Source organism: Peromyscus eremicus, chromosome 10 (genome assembly GCF_949786415.1).
Source record: "Peromyscus eremicus chromosome 10, PerEre_H2_v1, whole genome shotgun sequence".
NCBI classification, from domain to species: Eukaryota; Metazoa; Chordata; class Mammalia; order Rodentia; family Cricetidae; genus Peromyscus; species Peromyscus eremicus.
The window spans coordinates 78,038,797-78,061,007 of NC_081426.1; the positions used below are offsets into that span (position 1 = coordinate 78,038,797).

Here is a 22,211-nt window from a genome sequence, read left to right on the forward strand (position 1 = left end):
ATTTTTTTTAATATTCACATACCATCACTGTGTTCTGTTCTATATTTTGATCTCAACCCTTTCCTGAATCCTCGTATCTTTTGTAGACATCACCAAGAACATAATCCCTTATTTTCATTATTCCCTCATTGAAGCAAAATATCATTAGAAAAAGAGCAGGGTGCCTCCCTGCTGAAGCTCCCGTGGTGTCTTACACACAGCACCCAGCAAATCATGAGCTCCTATGTGGGCTCCACCTCAGAGAGCAAAGGCAAGAGGTCTGAGCAAGCTGGGACAGGAAAGGGGGAATAGGTGAAAGCACCATCGTGCTCTTGCTCATAACCCAGTTTACCTTGATCTGTGCTGTCTTGGTGCTCTTCAGTGGGATCCACCTAGCAGGATGGCAGAGTTGCTCCTGAATGGGCACTGAAGAAAGGGACACCCGGTTGAATTCTTGGCTGTCCTAGGGTGAGCATGGAAGTAGGGTGAAGCAGGTAGTCCTGCAGCTGGACAGGCAGGAAGTGTGGACAGAGACTTCTTGCAGTTCTTATCTAGAGTTTAACAGGCTCTGGGCAGGGAAATTAGGGATCCACCCTGCCTGTCCAGAGGGTGTTTAAAGTGAACCTTGGAATGAGGAGGTCACCCTGAACCCACTTTATCTCACCTAAGGTGAACTTTGGTTTCTGCTCAGTATTGTTTTGAATCCAAGTTGGCAGGAGCTGGAAAGTGCTTCTGTTATCCTATAATGTTCTCCCTTTGAACAGTCAGTGTTCTTTTAACCCTTGTAAGCAATGTTTCCTTTTGGCCAGTGTTGCCTTTATAGCTAGATCCTGTAACCTGGGCACATTGACATAATCTGTTTCCACATCCATGGAACTCTCTTGGCCAGTTTCAGCTCTCTTTCATATTTCATGTGTTTCTAGCATCAGCTTTGTTATATTTCCCTGGGGTTAAGACAGGGAGATCACATTCTCTCCTGGGTTCAGAAGGAGCAAGGGCTTGTGATTGACCAGCTTCTCATCTCCCCTTTTGTTGGACACTCTGCACTATTGCAGTTACTCTTCCTTTCTGCCCTTGTCCATGACTGGTGCTTCTTTCCCGGGGTAACCTGATCATAATTCATTTCCCAACCTTTTTTTGTGGTGATATTTTGTATATGCCCTAACAAATAAAGATTGGCTGGAGATCAGAATGTGGTGGCAGTGGTGGCACACTCCCTTAACCCCAACACTTGGGAAGAGGAAGTAGAAAGATCAGGAGTTCAAGGCCACCCCAGGCTGCACAAGATTTATTCAGTCTAAAACAGAAACAGAGCCAGGTCATGGAAGCTCACACCTTTTATCCCAGCACTAGGGAGATGGAGACATCAATATAAGGCAGGAGTAGACAGGAGCTCAGCCATTCTGTTTGAGTATGTGGTATTGGTAAGAATTCTCTCTAGTGTCTGGCTCCTTTACCTCTCTGACCTTTCGGCATTTACCCTATCTGACTTCAGGTTTTTATTATTAAGACCAATTAGAATTAGAGTTACACTTTTTGAAGAGTATACACAGTATAGTTTACAGGTGTGACAGCTGTCCCAGGGCTCACTTTATCTTCACTAACTAGGGTTTCTGCTGCTTCTGAACTCTGAGCTTTGAACTGATTGTGGTTGAAAAGCTCAGCTGGGCATTGGTAGTAAGATGGTTTCTAATTTCTGTGCATGTTATTCTCATTCAGGATTTCCTTCTCCTTGTTGATAAAATCATATTAGTTTCTCCTGGGGCTCCAGTGAGGTTCAGTTTACATTTGAACAGAAGTCCTCTTGTTTATTCTGAAATTCAATGCTCACTGTTACAGGAGTCCATTTCAGAATGTGTGGATAATTTTATCGCAGGGATTAAGGTGGCAGTGGGGTAGATCTTTTTGTGATCCTGCACTGCACAAAGCAGTTTTCATCTATAACATATGGAGCCACATCATATGCTAGATACAGTTTTCTTTTGTTTTTTATCTGGAGACTTGTCTTCTTGTGGTTAACTCTGCTATCTTCTTTATAAAATGATAACTATTGTTTTTACCCTTTGCTATTACAACTTCAAGAACTAATTATAGGAACTTGTTTACATCATAAGGGTAATCTATATCATATGATCTGGGTTATGAGATGTAATACCCTGGTTTTTCATAATAAATCCATGTCATCAGCATACAGAAGTACATTATGTCCTGAAGCATTCTTCCCATCAAGTTATATCTGAATCAGCTATGATCCAGATTAGGATAGTCTTGTTTTTATATTTAGAATTTATTCTGCCCATGAGAAACTTATACTATATACCCAGATTATAGAAATAGGTTCTTAGATTCATTTAAATACCATCCACAGAGAGTCACATTGTTCTATGAAGTGGGGATATATGAAGAAGAAGTCGAGGTCTCTAGCAAGGATGAACCTAACATAGGGTAGGTGTAAGCTGTCACTAAAGTCAAATGAGTAATAGAACTTTTCACAATGCCATGACCTGGGTGCCATTTGCTGTTTTATTCCTGATGTTTGTGATTCCTGGATTTTCATGAACTGGAATAGAAATGAAATCTGATGGTGGTATGATGACACATGGCTATATCAGAGCAGTTACTGATATGACCTCAAAATAAAGTTGGAGTTGTGTGTCTCTCAGATTGATCCTTAATGAACTTCCTATTCAATCCAGGATGGTCATGATGTAGAAGGGATCTACATGCTGTGGAGAGGACCACAGAGATGGAACCTCCTATATCAGGTTGGCTCAATTTGCAGTGGACAGGACCATAAGTATGGTCCTGTAAAATAAGAATCAAATTCCACTTCCACAGACTCGCCAATAGGCCAGACTTTTCTCATAGATGACTCTAGGCTTTGTGAATGTAGCAACTGACTCGAAGTAGTTGATAACTAAATATTTTATAATTGGATTTAAGCCACAATGTACTGGGAGGAACCTGAAACTATAAACCTGATTAAGAGTCAAGAAAATCCTAGTTTGGAACCTAACATTTCTATTTGCTGAATGGTCATTGTAGCTGGAAGTTTCTTGGGTCTTGTTTTACCCTGTGGTCAGGATGACTCTATCACCCCTAGTCCCACAGCCACTTATACAATAATCACTCAGAGGCTTATATTAATTACAAACTTTATGGCCTATGACTTTAGCTTATTTTAGCTACCTCTTTCAACTTAAGTCAACTCATTCCTATTAATCAATGTGTTGCCAAGTAGCTGTAGCATTATGGGTCTGTGGCATCTTGTTTCTCCTTCAGCAGTGGCTGGTGTCTCTCCGCACTCCATCCTTCTTCATCTAGTCTATAATGTGAATGTACTGCCTAACCTTATCCTGCCCTGCCATTGAACAGTGCAGCTTTATTAGCCATTCAGAGCAACACATATTCACAGCGTACAGAAAGACATCCCCTAGCAGGTCATGTTGGCAAAGTGCCTTCTAAATGTTTATGGTGACAGCCATAGCCATAGATCTGGCTTGTTCTCAGCCTTTGTCAGAGAAGCTTTAGTCATAGTGGACACCATTCAATTCAGAGACTCACAACTGCCCAAAGGGCTGAGAGTGATGAAGTCCATGCCAAGGCTCAGGGAGTACTGCAGAAGAATGGGGAAAGAATGTAAGAACCAAATGATGAGAAGAAATGTTATGGAACACTTTCTTCTGGACATGCCATGGCATTTGCATTCACAAACTCAAAGAATCTGTCAGCTGCACAGAACTTGCAAAAGATCAGGTAGCCAAAATTCCACAATAAATAGGGAGATCTACTAATACTCCACCCATAAATAAAGAGCTTTTGGCAGTCATAGATTCTAGGAGGGGATATATCATTACCATGGGGGTTGGGTGGACACTGGTACATTGGCCATGATCCAGCAATGTCTCCCCATGAATGCACGCATGCATCTATAGGCATCACTAATTGGACTTACTGGGTTATTAAAAATTAAAGGACAGGAAGTTGTGATTTGGACATATTAGGTGAGATCCAGTGGGAAGCAGTAATGTGATCATGAAGGATCAATTTATTATTTAACTGAATAAAGGTTAGACATTCTAAAAGAAGAAATTAAGCAAAATAAACAAAACAAATTGGGACTCTGTGGGAGGCATTTTAGATTGGGAACATAATACGACGTAAGTGATGTTGGGACTTAAAAATTGTGACCTTCTTTTCCATGAATATTTTATAAATGAGAGGAAATGGAACTTTTGACAGCTCATGTCTAATTCAGAAGGGTAAAATAATAGTGACAAATTCTGTCTAGCTATTCACTCAACTGAGCTGAAGATTTAGCAGATTAGTTAACATTACTTTCAGACATACTTCTTCATCTCTTCCTTCCTTCATTCTTCCTTTCTTTCTTCATCCTTTCTTCCTTTCTTTCTTCCTTCTATCTATCTATCTATCTATCTATCTATCTATCTATCTATCTATCTATATATCTATCTATCTCCATCTCTTTCTTTTTCTTTTTTATGCAGACACCCATAAATCACAAAATAGAATCTCAGTGGGTTCATTTTTTTTGGTGCAGTATTGACTATTCAATACTCATGAAGACCCTCCCTCCACTTAGTGACTTCTGATCTCTTAAGGATTATCAAGCAACTAATATTGCCAATATAAACAGGAGGAGAATAATAACAAGATCTTGACGGTCTGTATTCCCTGAAAGCTAAGTTTAAGCTAGCTACACGGAAGGGCTGATTGTGCTCCCATTCTGTGTAGGAGCCCCCAGTGTCCCCAGTTTGTGCCTCGATTTCATCTTGACTTGAGGTCAGACTTTTCAAGCTTGTCTTTGCTCTCTTAGTTGGATAACAGGATGTTTGGCCAAAGGTCAAACCAGATGTCTTACTCTTCAAGGTTGGATAACAGGATGTTTTTCCTATCTGTTATTTCTCAATCTTCACTCTCCTATTCAGGACTGCTTGTCAGGTCAGGCAGGGCCCAGTAGTTCTGGCATTAGATACACTCACTAGCTTACTTGTCTGATGTTTTAGGATTCAGGTTCCAACTTCCTGACCTACACCAGGACTGGTTTCCTTTTTTTTTTTTTTAAACATAAGATTGTGTAAGGTTTGTGCTTTCTGTGAGTTTATATCATGTCATCTCTATTAATAGTGTAAATGAATGGTGTGGGCTGTTTTCCACCTTTGAGTTCAGAGACAATCCTACATATGTCAGCTGGCATTTATTCATTATTAAAATAAAAAATTTGATTTTAAAAGAGTTCCCAAGCCTAAGAAAAGGCTTACCCATAAAAACACAAGAAGCACACACAGCACCAAATATATAAGACCAGGAAAATAAAACTCCCCACAGCATATATATATGTATATAAGTATACAGTATATAAGTATACAGAAGAAACAAATAGTACTGGAAGCTACAAGAGGGGAGAAACATAAGTCATTCTAATTAAAGGGACAATTAACCAAGAAAATTTTACTACCCTAAATATACATGCACCAAATTCTGGTGCCAATTTCATTAAAAATATACTACTGGATTAAACGACATAGATTAACATTAATAGTATGTGATTTAAGTACCCTACTTTCTCTAACAGATTTCTCTAAAAGACTGGTCATCTGGACAAATATTAAGCAGAAGAACATCAGAATCAAATAACATCATATATCATCTGGGATTCAGAGATATCTAGAGAACATTCCCTAAACACCAAAGAATATACATTCTCCTCAGTGTCTCATGGAAACTTCTCTAAAATAGACAGCACACTGAGACATAAAACAAATATTGACAAATTTAGAAAGATTAGAATAACTCTTTGCTTCTTATCTAAAGGAGAGAAAGAGAGAGAAGAGGGTAAAATAACAGTAAGGATTTATTTACCTAAAGTTAAACATAGTATATATGTGTATTATGTACATATACATATACAGTTTAAATGAAATTTTTCTACCTGGATTGAAAAAACTCCTACAAGAGCCATAGACTGAAAAAAATCCCCCATAACATGCCTGAGAAGTCACCTTTTGAGTTGTTGCTTAGGGTCCAAAAAACTCCCCAAAACATTAAAGATTATTGCTATTGATTTTGATTGCTCCCCAGGGGTGGAAGATAAGTTCCTATTGCTGAAAACACCATGCACTTCAGACAAAGGACCCATAGGAACTGAGCTGAATCAGAACTGAAAGTCTCCTTCCTGAAGCCTAGCTTTCCAGGTAGCAGTAGATGTCATACAAGAGAGAAGGAAAACATCAACAGCCTTACCCAGTTATGATGTCTACAAACTATAACAATAACCAACATGGCATAATAGCCTTAAGAGTACAATACTGGCACTCCTATACTGGAAATTACCAAACACCCTCTAATTGAACTTAAGACCCACTCAATAAGAGAAAAATCATACATGGTACTAGAAACTTAACTATCTGGAGCAGATGACATCATTGATCTTTGAGGAGAACTTACAATGTATTTACTAAACAAGCAAAATTCCTAGCTGTATTCTAAATATTTATTCTTATACCCACAGATAAGAGTAGCCTTTACCCCTCATTTAAAAGAAAACAAAAAACAAACAAACAAAAAACCAACTTCTATTTGCAACAGATGGAAACCATACAGAAAACCACAACCAATCAAAATACAGAGCACATGTGATTATCTGGTGCCCAGCCAGCCCCAGTTGACACATCTACAACACAACACCTATACCTAAGGCTCAGGAAACATCATGGAAAGGAAACAGCAAAAAATATAAGAGTCAGAGAAACAGAAAGTCTTCTGTGAGAATTTGTCTTCTAGAACTGTCAAGGAAACTGCATGCATGAAGTCTCATCAACTTGACTTCCTAAACATGACCTGAAGAAGGAGCAGACCAGTAGACAGGCTACCACTAAAGGGAGAAATTGTATAGGGCCACAACCCTAGACAAAGAACTGCAGACAACTAAGAAATACTGAGATTAGGAGGAATAGTCTTCCCTAGGGAATAGTCCCCAAATTGGTTATCCAATTCCAAGAAGCATGATCTGAAATCATCTACATAAAAGTAACATTATATGGCATTAGCAGGTTTTATTTATATATTTAGGTGAATATATATGTCTGTGTGTGTGTGTGTGTGTGTGTGTGTGTGTGTGTGTGTGGAGAGAGAGAGAGACAGAGAGACAGAGACAGAGAGAGAGAGAGAGAGAGAGAGAGAGAGAGAGAGAGAGAGACAGAGACAGAGACAGAGAATGTGTTGAGAGAAAGCAAGGAAGGGGAACACAGAAGAACTTGGAGAGAAGAAAAAGAAGGGAGAAATATTTTAATTTCTAAAAGTAAAAATAAGAATGTAACAGAGCTATTGCAGAGGGTTTGTATGTTGCAGACGATTGAATAGGGTTGGAGAGGCTATTAAGTCTCTTTGGAGCCCATATGACCACATCACAAGCCGTGTTGTGCTACAGACATTGATGTTTTCCTTTCTAAGTGTAAATCTTGCTTGAGCCTGATCTTTCCATGCTGTACTCCTATTTATCTCTTTGAAATGGGAATGCTTATTGTGTGGCATTGTTTAGGGGGACTTTGAAACTTGGCTTTGATTTTATACAAATTCTCAGGAAATGACTGCTTCAAGCATCAGGAGACATTTTAGACTGTGGTCTTTTAAACATTGCTGGAACTGTTAACCATGGCAGGTTTTCAAAGTCTAAATGAATGCATTTTAGTTTATAAGTTGGTCAAGAGCCTATGGCATCAAGGAGTAAACTCGTTTCTTGGAAATGACATGTTAGAGTTTCAAGTTAGTGGGAGAAAAGATACACAACAATAGATAATATTGTCTATTTGACAGGATCTAAAGTACCTTCATAGTCAAGCTTCCAAACACTTCTTAGATTAGGATAATTGAGGTAGGAGGACTGTTGCTTTAACTGTGCTGTTCGTTACAAGATATTGTTATGTTCACAGGCCGAATTTTGCATAGGCCAATTGCAGGCTGTCGAGGTGCTGGGATATAATGACTACATAGGCTATGCTAAGGCCAGAAGAAAGCCCACAGCCTTCCTTTCGAAGTTTAGGGTCACAATATTGTATTCTCTTTTCTATGATGTTTCCTCAGCAACAGATATGATTGTGCAAATGTCCTGTCTTTGACTGCCACTCATTCTCAGCACACTGAGCAACCATGCTTCTCTGCATGAATAGCTTCTCTGATTAAGAGAAGCTTCTCTGATTAAGGCTAAGAGTAACATTTGCCCATATGTGAAAATGTTGAGGGCAGGAAGCTGGTATTGTTTGCTTTGAGGAGTAGAATATGAAGAGGGGTAGTCTTTTTCTTCACTTGTGGAGCATGATACATGCTAAGTGATAAATTTTGGCTTCATTCCTATGTAGTGAGTTTTTTTTCAGATACTGACCCCAAATAATGACACAGATGCTTTTTATTAATTGTGAAAGCATGGCCTTTAGTTTAGGTTTGTCTCAACTAGCTCTTATAACTTAAATTAATCCACTTATGTCAATCTATGTTCTATCACATGGCATTAGCCCTCTTCCATCCTGTTTCCTCTCTGTATCTCCTGGTATCTCCCCTGTGCCTCAGTTATCTCTTCCTGCTTCCTCTCTCTGCCTAGAAGTCCCACCTATACCTCCTGCCTAGCCATTGGCTGTTCAGCTCTTTATTAAATCAGTCACAGCAATATAACTTCACACAGTGTACAAATATTCCACATTTTCTATGAGCTTCAATGATGTGTGAATAGTAGGAAACATGTCATATGTGCACTTACTTTTCAACAAAGATATTTAATCAAAATTTTCAGAGGGGGTTGCAGCACATTGTGTGTTGGAAGAAATTAGGATATACATTACATATACAAACCAAAGAAAGAATACTAATGACATGTGGTTACTATCTGATGCAATTTCTGTATGTACTGCTTAGTCCTAGCTTCATTTTCTAACTTAAATGGTGGGTACAAGCTGCCACTTAGGCTAGATGGGCTCCCTTATATACATTTTTAAGATTGAAGATTATGAGTGAGGGATAGGAAAAGAGGGGTTCAAGAGAAGGTTCAAAGTTGAATCATCCTTCAGAAAAGAGCTTTATTAACCCTGGCAGACAGACAAGCATCACAGAACAGCAGGGGTCTTCAGTAAGATGATTCAGTCCCATCAGGCAGAGGGATGTGTCTACTCTTCAAAGTTTATGAGGAGGAGTTTCTGCACTAAAAAACTTAGTACTATGTGACCTGTTCAATGTGGCAGAGGCAGGGGAGAGGGACACACTTAACATAGGCTACATGGCAGGTCTCGTTCTTTGGATAGGGCATTGAGAATGGTTACAGTGTAGTCTGTAAGACGAACATAGTCAGATTGTTCTTGCATCTGGGCAAGAAAGGGAATAGTGTTGATTCCTACCCTGTTTTGAATCTTCTTTGTTTAGGTCTTGAAGGGGCCATGTTCTCTCACATTGTCCATTTAAGTGTGTCACTCTAATTTGGAGCAGAGAAACAATTTAAACTTTATCTGACTTTAAATAGGTTTCTCACCAATGTTAAATGTTATGTGATATTTTGATTGTGTTCTGACAAATGAAGCTTGCTTGTAGTCAGAGGGTGGAGCTATCTACTAGCTGACCATAGAGTTTTGGAAGACTGAAGAGAGAGGAGACAGGAAGTGGTAAGGTGAGATGTAGTGATATTGTGTCCCCCAATATATTGTGTACCTTAATAAACTTATCTGGGGTCAGAGAACAGAACAGCCGCTAGACAGACATAGAGGCCAGAAAATGGTGGCACACACACCTTTAATCCTATCACTTGGGAAGCAGTGATCCATCTGGATCTCTGTGATTTCAAGGCCACACTGGAAACTGCCAGGCATGGTGACACACAACTTTAATCCCAGGAAGTGATGGCAGGAAGCAGAAAGGTATATAAGCTGTGAGGACCAGGAACTAGAGGATTTTAAGCTTTTAGGCTTTTAGCAGCATTTCAGCTGAGATCCATTCAGATGAGATTTCTTAGGCTTGCAGTTTGAGGAAACAGGATCAGCTGAGGAGTTGATGAGGCGAGATTAGCTGTAGCTTGTTCTGCTTCTCTTATCTTTCAGTGTTGACCTCAATATCTGGCTATGGGTTTGTTTTTATTAATAAGACTTTTTAAGATTCGTGTTACAGTAAGGCTGAGAGAGGATCTCAGCCATTTTGGTCAGAGGAATCAGAGGAGAGGAGGAGAAGCCACAGTTACTTCCTACCTCTCCAGTTCCTCTGACCAAAAGTACCAAGATCTTATCTCAGCACTGCCTTAACCCTTCCTGTCCCTCTCTCCACAGTCCTCTAAACCTGTATGGTTAACTAGTGGCTAGCTCTGTCCCCTGACTCCAAGCAAGCTTTATTTGTCAGAACACAAACAAAATATCACACAACAATTAGAAATTCTTTTTTAAGACATAGCTCATCTTTCCCACTTTTCACATGGATTATGGTTTCTACTTCCCATGCATTTTCCAAGTTATTGGCAATATTTATCCAACTTTTTTTGTGACTTTAGAAGCAAAAGATGAAGCTGAAAGTAGTGTCCTATTCAATTAGTCCAGCACATAGTTAGTATAAACAGGAAGATCATAATTTTAAAGTTGAGATGTCTATGTTGTTAGAGGAACTGAAAAAAAAATAGATTCAAGAGAAGGTTCAAAGTTGAATCATCCTTCAGGCAAATGCTTTATTAACATTGGCAAACAGAAAGACATCAGAGCACAGTAGAGTCTTCAGTAAGATGATTCAGTTTCACTAAGTGAAGAGAGATATCTTCAAAGTTTATAGTTTGCTTGTGGCTAGTTTGGATGATCTACATGGGACAAGCATCTATGTTGGCAGGTCAACTGGTACTATCATTGTGCAGGTCTTATTTAGGCAACCACATTGTTGAGATTTCCTGGATGCAACATCCCTGTAATATCTACAAAACACTTTTTTCATCAGATATCCTGGTCCTTTGGGTCTTACATTCTTCTCACACCTTTTCCAAAATATTTCCATAGCCTTTGATTTATAAGTTTAGCTGCTGTAAGTATACTGGTTGATCTTGGGCATCCAATGTTCATTTATTCTCTTCATTTTGACCAGCTGTGGATCTCTGCAATATTGTCCACTTGCTGCAATGGAAGCATTTTGATGAGGTGTGAGAGCTACACTTACTGTGGGTATAAGGATAAATGTTTAGAATGTAGTTAGAAATTATACTTGTTTTGGAAAATGGCAGTAGGAGGTTCTCCTTTGGGGTCTATGATCTCTCCAGACATGGATAGTTGATTAGGCTTACAGTACCACGCATGAATTTCTTACTACTGAGCTGGCCTCAAATCCAATTAGACAACCCCTGGTCACTCCTAAGGTAAAAGTGCCATAATTTTGCCATTATTGATATCTTGCCATGCCAGTCATTGTTATAATTTATAGATTTGAAAGCGGATAGGACTATTGATTACATTTCTCCCTAGAGATCTTATGTAGCATGTTCTAATACTATGAAAGTCCTTAGAGAGGAAGTATCCAAGTCAATTGCATCTCAATTCCTCCAGGTCCTATGTCTGAAGTATATAATGTCTTCATCAATAGGTGCTGTGGAATGTCGTTCTGTATGCTGTGAATGTGTGTTGCCCTGACTGGTTGATAAATAAAATGCTGATTGGCCAGTAGCCAGGCAGGAACTATAGGTTGGGCAAACAGAGAGGAGAATTCTGGGAAGAAGAAGAACAGAGTCAGGAGTTGCCAGTCAGACACAGAGGAAGCAAGATGACAAGGCAGAACTGAGAAAAGGTGCCAAGCCACATGGCCAAACAAAGATAAGAATTATGGGTTAACTTAAGTGTAAGAGCTAGTCAGTAATAAGCATGAGCAAATGGCCAAGCAGTTATTATTAATATAAGCCTCTGTGTGTTTACTTGGGGGATGTGAGTGGAAGAGTTTGTCCTGACTGCCAGCCATCCAGGACACAGGAATCTTCCAACCACAAATATCTTCAAGTTCTGGGAAGCAGTCAAGGACAATGGCTAGGGTCTGTATTGTTTGGGAAGAGTCTTGGACACAGACCCCCACCCCTAAACCAACAACTGATAGTGAAGTTTTCCATTTCTGGCACTGGATTTTTTGATAACAGTCTATGGTTCCTGAGACTGCCAGCATCACCACACTCAACAAAACTTCTTCCAACCCTACCCTCTCCACACACACATGCACACACATGAGTATGTATGTACTGATAAGCAAGCCTACACAACAATGTCTCCCTGTTGATTCCTCAAGCACCTTTGGTTTCATTTGTTACCCTGGGAAGAGGTAATGGAAGGAAGAAGCAAGAGAGAGATAGGTGGCACTAAGAACATATGAACTCTTTAAGTCAGTAAGTTATAACAAACACATGGCATCCTTAGACATTCACTTTCTTCCATCCGGTATGTACTCTATGTGTTCAACTGAAAATCACTTCCCATCGTTCTAGTGTCATCTCATGTCACATCTGTCATTAATCTCTCAACTAATTCTTCTGTAAACCCTAGCATCACATTTAAAAGAAAACAGTAGTTGCAGCTCTCTCTGTTACACTACCGTGTACCTGGGTGATTTTTGCTCTGAGATATTAAAGGAATTTAAGGAATTCAATTTAATTTTTATGTTAAAAATACTCTGCCCCTTTGATCACTTTATTATAAATTTATACTTATGTCTAAGAGTTGTAATTAATATATTTTCTGTTGTTCTTTTGATCCTAGGTCATCCAAAAACTAAAGTTTTTGTAACTCATGGTGGAGCCAACAGCATTTATGAGGCGATCCATCATGGGATCCCCATGGTTGGCATCCCTTTATTTGCAGAACAACATGATAATGTTGCTCACATGGTGGCCAAAGGAGCAGCTGTTGCAGTTCACTTTCATACAATGACAAGTGCAGATTTGCTTAATGCACTGAAGACAGTCGTTAACAACCCTTTGTGAGTATAACCATGTATCTATTTATTTGTGTTGTATCGGAACCTTGGACTTTACACATGCATGCTGAGCAACTATCCTGTCACTGAGCTATGCCACTAGCCTATTTAATATAGATAATTTTTCACCAGAAGGTCCAGAGAGCAGCAATTAACCTAAAGAAACAATGATACTACAAAGACCTACATTAGATAGTGAAGGAATGTCAATGTTTTTTCTCATTATTTTATTTTAGACAGAGTCTGGATTTAACTTGACGTCTTCCTCATTCATCCTATAAAGTTCTAGAATAAAAAATACGTTCCAACACCCTAGACCAAAGTACTTTACAATTGTTTTACTAAAAAAAACATTATCAGAGATTTAATTTTAGAATAAATACAGTTTTATTTGTTAAAATACCCACTGATAGTTGAAATTGTAGTATAGTGAAGCAAATGAACAGAGCCACTATTTTTCTTTTACTTAAAAAAATCTCCTCAAAATGGCTTTTTGTTAACCAGTAAGATAACATTAATCTCTGATTCCAATTATATTTAATTTTACAAATTTTTATTTGCCAATATTTGATTCTATTGCTGATCTGTGGTTAAAAAAATAGAGCTTTGATTTTTATCCAATTAATAACATCAAAAAAAGGGATTCTAGTTATAAATAGTGCATATCCTTAGATTTTTAAGTTGTGGTTGCCTTGTTTAGAAGAATTATGTAATTTTAAAAAATTGCTTTGAAAGAGAGTTGCTGTGGGATGTTCTGTATGGCAAATGTGTTGCTGATTAGTCAATAAATAAAACACTGATTGGCCATTGGCTAGGCAGGAAGTGTAGGCGGGACAAGGAGGAGAATAAAGCTGGGAAGTGGAAGGCTGAGTCAGAGAGACACTGCCAGCCACCACGATGAGAAACAGCATGTGAAGATGCCGGTAAGCCACGAGCCATGTTGGAAGGTATAGATTTATAGAAATGGATTAATTTAAGCTATAAGAACAGTTAGCAAGAAGCCTGCCACGGCCATACAGTTTGTAACCAATGTAAGTCTCTGTGTTTACTTGGTTGGGTCTGAGTGGCTGTGAGACTGGCGGGTGATAGAAATTTGTCCTGACTGTGGGCCAGGCAGGAAAACTCTAGCTACAAAGTTGGGGGCCAAATGTAGATGTAACCAACCATCTTATTAAATAAGATACACAGAGTCAATTCAGAGAAGAAAGCCAAGAGGTCAGAGCTAAGAGCCTCACCCTTCCTGCTTCAGTGATCCTCTTCAGTCAAGAGAGCTCTCCGAAAGGGGACTACTTCCTGTGTGTATGTCTTTATATAGTTTAGCTGTTCTGCCTTCTCATTGGTTGTAAACCCAAACACGTGACTGACTTGTCACTGCCTGTATGTACCGCCCTCCAGGTCCTTAAAGGCGTGCGCCACCGCCGCCACGCACTTGCTATGGCTCTAATAGCTCTGACCCCCAGGCAACTTTATTTATTAACATACAATTAAAATCACATTTCAGTACAAGTAAAATACCACCACAGAGAGTACTTGGTCTATTGCTGTTTAATTGCCAAATATCTTACACAATAATGTTTTACTTTCCAAAATACTTCAGAACATTAAATTAATTTATGCTTCCTCACTATAGTCTTTTCTTTCATCAACAATATTATACATGTATTTCATGCATAAAAATTTTGTTTAGAACTGTAATGGGGAAGAAAGAAAGAAAGAAAGAAAGAAAGAAAGAAAGAAAGAAAGAAAGAAAGAAAAAAGAAAGGAAGGAAGAAAGAAAGAAAAAAGAAAGGAAGGAAGAAAGAAAGAAAAAAGAAAGAAAGGAAGGAGAGGAATGGAGGGAGGAAGGGGGAAGGGAGGAAGGAGAGAGAGATTGGTGATGAACAACAGATAGATTTTAAAGCAACTTAACTCAATTTAAATAAATTTTACTTATTATAATAACCACTTTGTGAAACACATTTTCTTTTTACAGTTTTTGAAAAATAATATTTTTCTTGATGATTAGATAAAACCCCTTTTTTATTGATACTTGCCTACATTTCTAATCCTTAATCCATATAATGATGGTACTAGATGAAGCTGATTTCTTAAATAGATGATACATTTTGAAGGTTTATGACACATACTGAATTATTCAGTAAACTGTACAACATCCTTATTATAGGCCTCATGTCCTGTATAACATTACTGTTTCTGCCTTTGTCTGAAAACCACTGTCTTCTCTCTGTGTATATTATGGCTGACTTTCTCTAACATATTATAAATAACAAGGAAGGAATTTGCCTCCATTGCCATTGGTACTCTGTTATGATACAGCATGTTAAGCTTTACACTTGATGAGACATGTCCATAAATAGACCCCTTTCCCATGTATTCTGGTCTGTAATCATTTCACCATTAGAATCAAATATCTCTTTAATGTTTCAGTGTAAAATATTGAGTAGTCTCAATATTGAAATGTCACAACATGTAAAAGAAAAGCATGAACGGTAATTGCAATAATAATTCTAGTTTACAGTAAGAATGATTCACAGTGTTCCAGGAGTCAAAAGCATTTTCCTACAAATAAATAAAAATTAGTAAATGTCTTTTACTAAGAAGAAGCTAGTAAATAAACAATGATTGCATATCTATGTTTATAATCAATAAGCACTGATAAGTGGTCAATATGAATTCCTCATCAATCCCAACTCCTTATCAGCTTTGCCCAGATATGGACCACAGTGAAAATGGCATGCATTGGCTGTGCATCTTCAAATTGTTCTACTGTTCGGAATTCTTCATACCAGCTACACTAGTATTTGCTTTCTAAGTGACTCATGTTTCAAAACCTCAAAGGATAACTCATTTTGATTTTGTTTATTTGCTTTGGGGTGTTAACTGGGTCCAATCTCTTATTTATGAATATTTGCTTTTCCTAGCATTTCTCTTCTATGTTTAAATCCTGTGTGTTGAAGAAGTTGTAGCTAATACATTATTTAATAAGATCTTTACTGTGATGAACACATAATTTTCTTTATACTTCCATGTGATCATCTTTATGATACACAGAAATTTATACACATATGTGTTCACCTTCATTCTGTAAGTCAACGCCCATCATGTCTCCCTTTAGCTATAAAGAAAATGTGATGTGGTTGTCAACCATTCACCATGACCAGCCTATGAAGCCCCTGGACAGAGCTGTCTTCTGGATTGAGTTTGTCATGCACCACAAAGGGGCCAAGCATCTGAAGCCACTTGCCTGTAACCTCAGCTGGTACCAGTACCACTCTCTGGATGTGGTTGGATTCCTACTCACCTGTGTGGCAGCCTTGGCTTTCCTTGCTATAAAATGCTGCTTGACTGTTTACCAATTCTTTGTAAAGGTGAAAAAAATAGGAATAGGGTTCTTCAAGAATGAAGGCAAAGCCGGGCGGTGGTGGCGCATGCCTTTAATCCCAGCACTTGGGAGGCAGAGCCAGGAGGATCTCTGTGAGTTCGAGGCCAGCCTGGTCCACCAAGTGAGCTCCAGGAAAGGTGCAAAGCTACACAGAGAAACCCTGTCTCGAAAAAACCAAAAAAAAAAAAAAAAAAAAAGAATGAAGGCAAGACTCTCCCATTCAGCTCTAGCACTGTGTATCAGGTGCCTCTTGTTTTAGGAGATATAGGGATACTTGACTTATCTATATATTTTACTCCTTAAAAATTAAGAAATTAACCATTTTAAATACTTATTTCCTCATGTAACTAATTTTGTGCTGATTTACTGATGTAATAGTCCTGAGACCAATGATAACCACAGAAATACCATCTTATTTATGGGAGAAGAATAGGAAGCCTGAAGTTTTATTGTGAATTTTGCACATTGTGGTGGTATTGTGTTCCCCCAAATATTGTGCACCCTAATAAACTTATCTGGGGTCAGAGAACAGAATAGCCACTAGATACAGAGGCTAGAAAATGGTGGTACTCACACCTTTAATCCTAGCCTTCTGGAGGCATGGATCTCTATGATGATATTTTATTTATACTAAAATGTGATTTGTATGTTAATAAATAAAGTTGCCTGGGGGTCAGAGCTAATAGTAAGCCTTAGCAGAAGCTGGGAGGTGGTGATGAATGCCTTTAATCCCAGCTCTTGGGAGGCAGAGCTAAGCAGATCTCTGTGTGTTCAAGGATACAGCCAGCATGGAGACACACGCCTTTAATCTCAATACCAACCATAGAAGATCTGGAGGTCTGTACAGACAGGCAATGACTAGGAGGTCATGTGGTTGGGTTTACAACCAATGAGAAGGCAGAACAGAAACACTATAAAAAGACAGACACACAGGAAGTAGGTCTCTTTCGGAGAGGTAGGGCAACAGCAACAGTGAAGGGTAAGGTTTTTAGCTCTTAGCTGTTGCTCTGACCTCTTGGCTTTCATCTCTGTATTGACTCTGTGTTTCTTATTTAATAAGATGGTTGGTTACATCTACAGATCTCTGTGAGTTCAAGGCTACATGGAAATAGCCAGGCATGATGACTCATGACTTTAATCCCAGGAATAATGACAGAAAACAGAAAGGTATATAAGGCATGAAAACCAGGAACTAGGCTGGTTAAGCTTTTAGGCTTTGAGCAATGCAGATCAGCTGAGATCCATTTGGATGAGGACTCAGAAGCTTCCAGTCTGAGAAAACAGGATCAGCTGAGGAATTGGCAAGGTGAGGTGGCTGTGGCATGTTCTGCTTCTCTTATCTTCCAGCATTCACCCCAATACCTGACCCTGGGTTTGTTTTTATTAATAAGACCATTTAAGATTCCTGCTACAGCTCATTTTTTAAACATCATTTTTAAAATAAAATGGAATGAAATGAATTACCAGTGTCTGTCAAAAAATGATCTATTTAAAAAGTGACAAGGCAGATTTTATTTAAACTACCAAAGTAGAGGACAGAGGCTTCGGGATACAATGAATCCAATTCTATAAGAAAAAAGATGATTTTATAGAAACAAATATGAAGGGCAGCAAGATGTTTCAGCTGGTAGGGGCATGGGTCACACAAACCTGTCAACCTGAGTTCGAGCCCCAGAATCCACAGATTATGAAAGGAGAGATTCAACATCTCAGAATTGTTCTGTGCCTTAATTCTGTGTCTCTGCACACACATGCCCATGTGCCTATATACACACAGCATACACACACATACACACTCATACACCACCACCACCATCAACAACAATACCAACAATAATAATGACTATAAAGTGAAGTTTAAGGAACATTAAGACATGAGTAGAGGGGAATAAAGAAGTATGAATTAAAAAGGAGTCCTAGAGTTAGTGGAGAATTACAAAAGTAGGTGGAAAATTAATTTATGTGTCCTGGTAAGAGGGAAAAAATGTACAATTCACAGTTTCACATAAATACAGATGCATGTACATAAACATTGAAAATTAAATCACCTTTAAAGACAGAATACTACTGAAAATTAGGATAACTTGCTCTAGGTACATTGTTAATCAAGTCCTATGTGCTACATGAGCCTAGAAATACATCTTTCTTAAATACAAAATACTTTGCTGATAATTTTTGTTATTTATTACACCAACTCAAGATTTTTCCTAATGCATTTCCCACAGCTCTTCACAGTTGATGGCTTTTGGCAGGGGTGTGGGGAATGACTCAGTTACCTTTAGAGAGCTGGCCACTGGGAGTGTGAGCATGCCCCAATGAGTGAATGGACAGCACAGACTGCACTTGGTGTATTTTGGGGGGTAGAACACTGGGGAGGGTGCGTGGACCTGGGAGGACTGGGAGGAGAGTGTGATAGGGGCATCTTGTGTAAAATTCCCAAATAATCAATAAAAATATTACACTGGAAAAAATTAGATCATCTGATACATTTTTTTGGTTAGAAAAGTGGAAGCCATTTTACCACATGGTGCCTTGACTAGTCTTTTCATTGAATAGCTCTGTGCAATTGGATGGTACGAAAATACACAATGGAAGATGGCCTGCTTAGCTTAGGACAATAGCTGAGTACCCCATGCTTAATTGAGTCTGCTTAGTGTTATAGCACATTTCCGTCCTGTGGCAACAAGGTGACCTGTGCCTTCCCATTATTCTAGCTGCTTTGCTACCCAGAACAAGTATGTGAAAAACACAAACTTTTACACTTTTACTTTTTTGCTTTAACAACATATAAGATAATAATTGCAGAAGGAATAAATAGTAAAGATTGAATGGAAACTTTTGATATCATAGCATCTTTGCCAGAGAGAATAGCTTACATAGTAAAGGTTCTCAGGACCTGACCTACAATATCTACAATTAGAATTTTCCTTCTCAGGGCATAGTCTGCAAAGCAGAGCACAGTGAAGACAGACCACAACTAAACAGCATTTCTTTTGCTCAATAAACATATCGTAAAGTTGGATAGGGGATGTAATTATCACATTTGATATATGAAAAGATTTCTACAGTGTTCTTCAATGCAAAACTTGAGGACAATTATTAATCATACTAGATATAATAATAATGTACAGGAAATAAGCAAGGATTTTTTTTTTTACTGAACTCGAAATATAAGAGAATCAGTTAGATACAGCCTTCTTGTCACTGTGCAAAATCAAAGTTGAAGCTACTTTCAATATTTACACAGCAAATTAAGGTTAAATGGTGCTCTTTTCCATTGCCTTACTTTGAGAATGAGACTGAGCATGGAAACCTTTGTTTATAGCAGCCCATATTAATCTTCATTCTATATACTTTATAATTCACCTCAACCTTCACATTGCTGTGTCCTTTTAATACAATTCTCATGTTGTAGCAACACAAACTATAATTCATTGCTACTTCACAACTGTAATTTTGCTACTGTTATGAATCATAATATAAATATCTGATATGCAGGATATTTGCTATGCGACCCATGTGAAGGGGTCAGTTGACCCTCTGCAACCCACAGGTTGAGAACTGTCTCTGTAGACAAATAAACAGCCAATTAAACAAATTTTCATAGCTCTGCATTTTGGAAGTTTTTCAAAAATAAGCATTTCCCATCATAGCAACATGTGTAATGTTGAAAATTTCACTTATAGGTTTCCTAGTAGTGCTTACATAGTTGTTATTAATTTGTTATTAATATTTAAGTTCAGCTTATTATCTCATGTACGTTATTGAACAAACTTAAGGAGATAACATTTTGACTATTCTGGCAAGAGGGAAGATATTCTAAAGACAGACACCCCTGCTCCTTCTTTTGGCTATTAAAACTCTTCAAACAATAGACTCCAAGAAAGTCTGCTTCCCCAGGAGTTTCACACTGAGAGAAAGAAGAGGCTGAGTCCTTGATGTCAGCTAGTGGGCAAGCTTTTCTCTTGGGAAGAAACTTCACAGAGTTCTGGCAAATTTTCAGACAACCTTACAAAAGAGACTAGAGCCAGTGAGACAATGATCAAAGATGAGCAAACCCATTCCCTTGGAAGGCTCCTATTGGATGCTTATTTCATGCCCTGTATATACCTAAATCTCTTAAGTACTCCCAGATGGACTGGGCAGGTAGGGTAGAGGCTACTGGAACTATATGCTCATCTTTCCAGTATGACCACATCAAATAAAGTTCCTTCCTCTTCTCATCATTACTTTTCTCTTTCATTGGTTTATATAGGACAGGTTGCTAAGCTTGGAGTTTTAAGATAGCAGGCACCCAAGCTTTGTCCCTAACCACTTTTGTAACAGTTTCTGAAACTCGGTGAAATTTGAAAGTGCTGCAGTTGAAATCATAGAAAAATATACTTTCATTACATAATGAGTCTTACAGAAATTTGAGGGTAAGAAATCAGAAAAATTAAGACTCAGTAGCCAGGTATATAAATGGATATTCTACAACGACCTGCTTAGTGAGACACTGGAGAACAAATGGTTGTTATAAGGTTGATAAGACTCAGTGGGTATTATATACACATATATTCAATGACAATAATTATTAAAAAAAGATCATGGATTCCAGATGGATTGGGAGGAGGGGTAAAAGGTTGGAGGAGGAAGATGAAGAGCTAGAGATGATTCCAAAACACTGTATACATAAATGAAGTTTTCGAAAAATAAAAAAATCCCTAAAAACAAATAGAAAACATTGATTGAAGAGTTTTGACTCAAATATTTTGTTTTATTTTTATTGTATTTTATTGCAATAAATTACTGTGGATATTGCTCTGTATCAATAAAATACTGATTGGCCAGTAGCCAGACGGGAATTATAGGTGGGACTAACAGAGAGGAGAATTGAGGGAACAGGAAGGCAGAGAGGGAGACACTGCCAGCCACCGCCATGACAAGTAACATGTGAAGATGCTGGTAAGTCACGAGCCACGTGGCAAGGTATAGATTAATAGAAATGGGTTAATTTAAGATGTAAGGACAGTTAACAAGAAGCCTGAGCCATTAGGCCAAACAGTTTAAATAATGTAAGCGTCTGTGTGTGGGACTGCAGGGACTTGGTGGGCCCTGGAGAGAAGCTCTCCAGCTACAATAAATTTATTGCACTTTTGAAATAATGCTGATAATAATATTTCTTCCTTTCCTCTCCTCCCACCAAGCCCTCCCATAGAACCTTCCCTACTATCCTTCAAATTCATGGGCTTTTTTTCCACTAATGTGCTTGTGTGTGTGTGTGTGTGTGTGTGTGTGTGTGTGTGTGTGTGTGTGTGTGTGTGTGTTTGCGTGTGTGTGTGTGTGTGTGTGTGTTTGTGTGTGTGTGTACATATTCCTAAATATCACCAGTTCAATCCATGTAATGGTATTTGTATTTATGTTTTCAGGACTAACCTTCTGACACTGGACAATCAATTGGTGTGCTCTTCCTTGGGAAGACCACCTTCTCCCACTCCCAGCTTTCTTTGGGTGCCTATAATTCTTCGTGCAGGATGTGGACTTTTCTCCAGACATGTCCAGCATGTCCGTTAGTGTCCTTGTTCAGCCCACACTTGAGCGGTCATGTTAGTCAAACTTTATGGTGTAGCTTCTGATATTACTAGTTGACACAATCTCACAGTAAACTCGCTCTCCCTGTATGTAATATTGTTAAGACTTTATAAGATAGAGTAAAATCTTAAAAGTTTGCCCTATCTTCAAATACCTGCAGTCATTATTTCATAGCTGAGAATACTTTGCAAAATGAATGAAGAACAAGGAAACTAAATTAAGAAGACCTCTTCTGTAGAAAGAGGTATGTTCTAATAACTCAAAGAAAGACTCAGTGTCACTCTTTACAAATCAAAAGTACATT

General features: G+C 38.4%; 1 protein-coding gene across 1 annotated transcript; it reads left to right on the plus strand.

Annotated features, from left to right (window-relative positions):
- The first annotated feature begins 213 nt into the window (after positions 1-213).
- Positions 214-21,926, plus strand: LOC131920426 (UDP-glucuronosyltransferase 2B15-like). Its single transcript, XM_059274758.1, has 4 exons — positions 214-257; positions 12,697-12,957; positions 16,070-16,322; positions 21,849-21,926. The coding sequence occupies exons 1-4, from the start codon at positions 214-216 to the stop codon at positions 21,924-21,926; spliced, it is 636 nt and encodes a 211-aa protein (XP_059130741.1).
- The last annotated feature ends 285 nt before the right edge of the window (positions 21,927-22,211 follow it).

Excerpts from the sequence above, each read along its gene's own strand:
- LOC131920426 (XM_059274758.1), top strand. The coding sequence starts at position 214 with ATGAGCTCCTATGTGGGCTCCACCTCAGAGAGCAAAGGCAAGAG. Across the intron at positions 258-12,696 it reads TCAGAGAGCAAAGGCAAGAG|AGTTGTAATTAATATATTTT; the intron begins GTCTGAGCAAGC and ends CTTATGTCTAAG. Across the intron at positions 12,958-16,069 it reads ACAGTCGTTAACAACCCTTT|CTATAAAGAAAATGTGATGT; the intron begins GTGAGTATAACC and ends GTCTCCCTTTAG.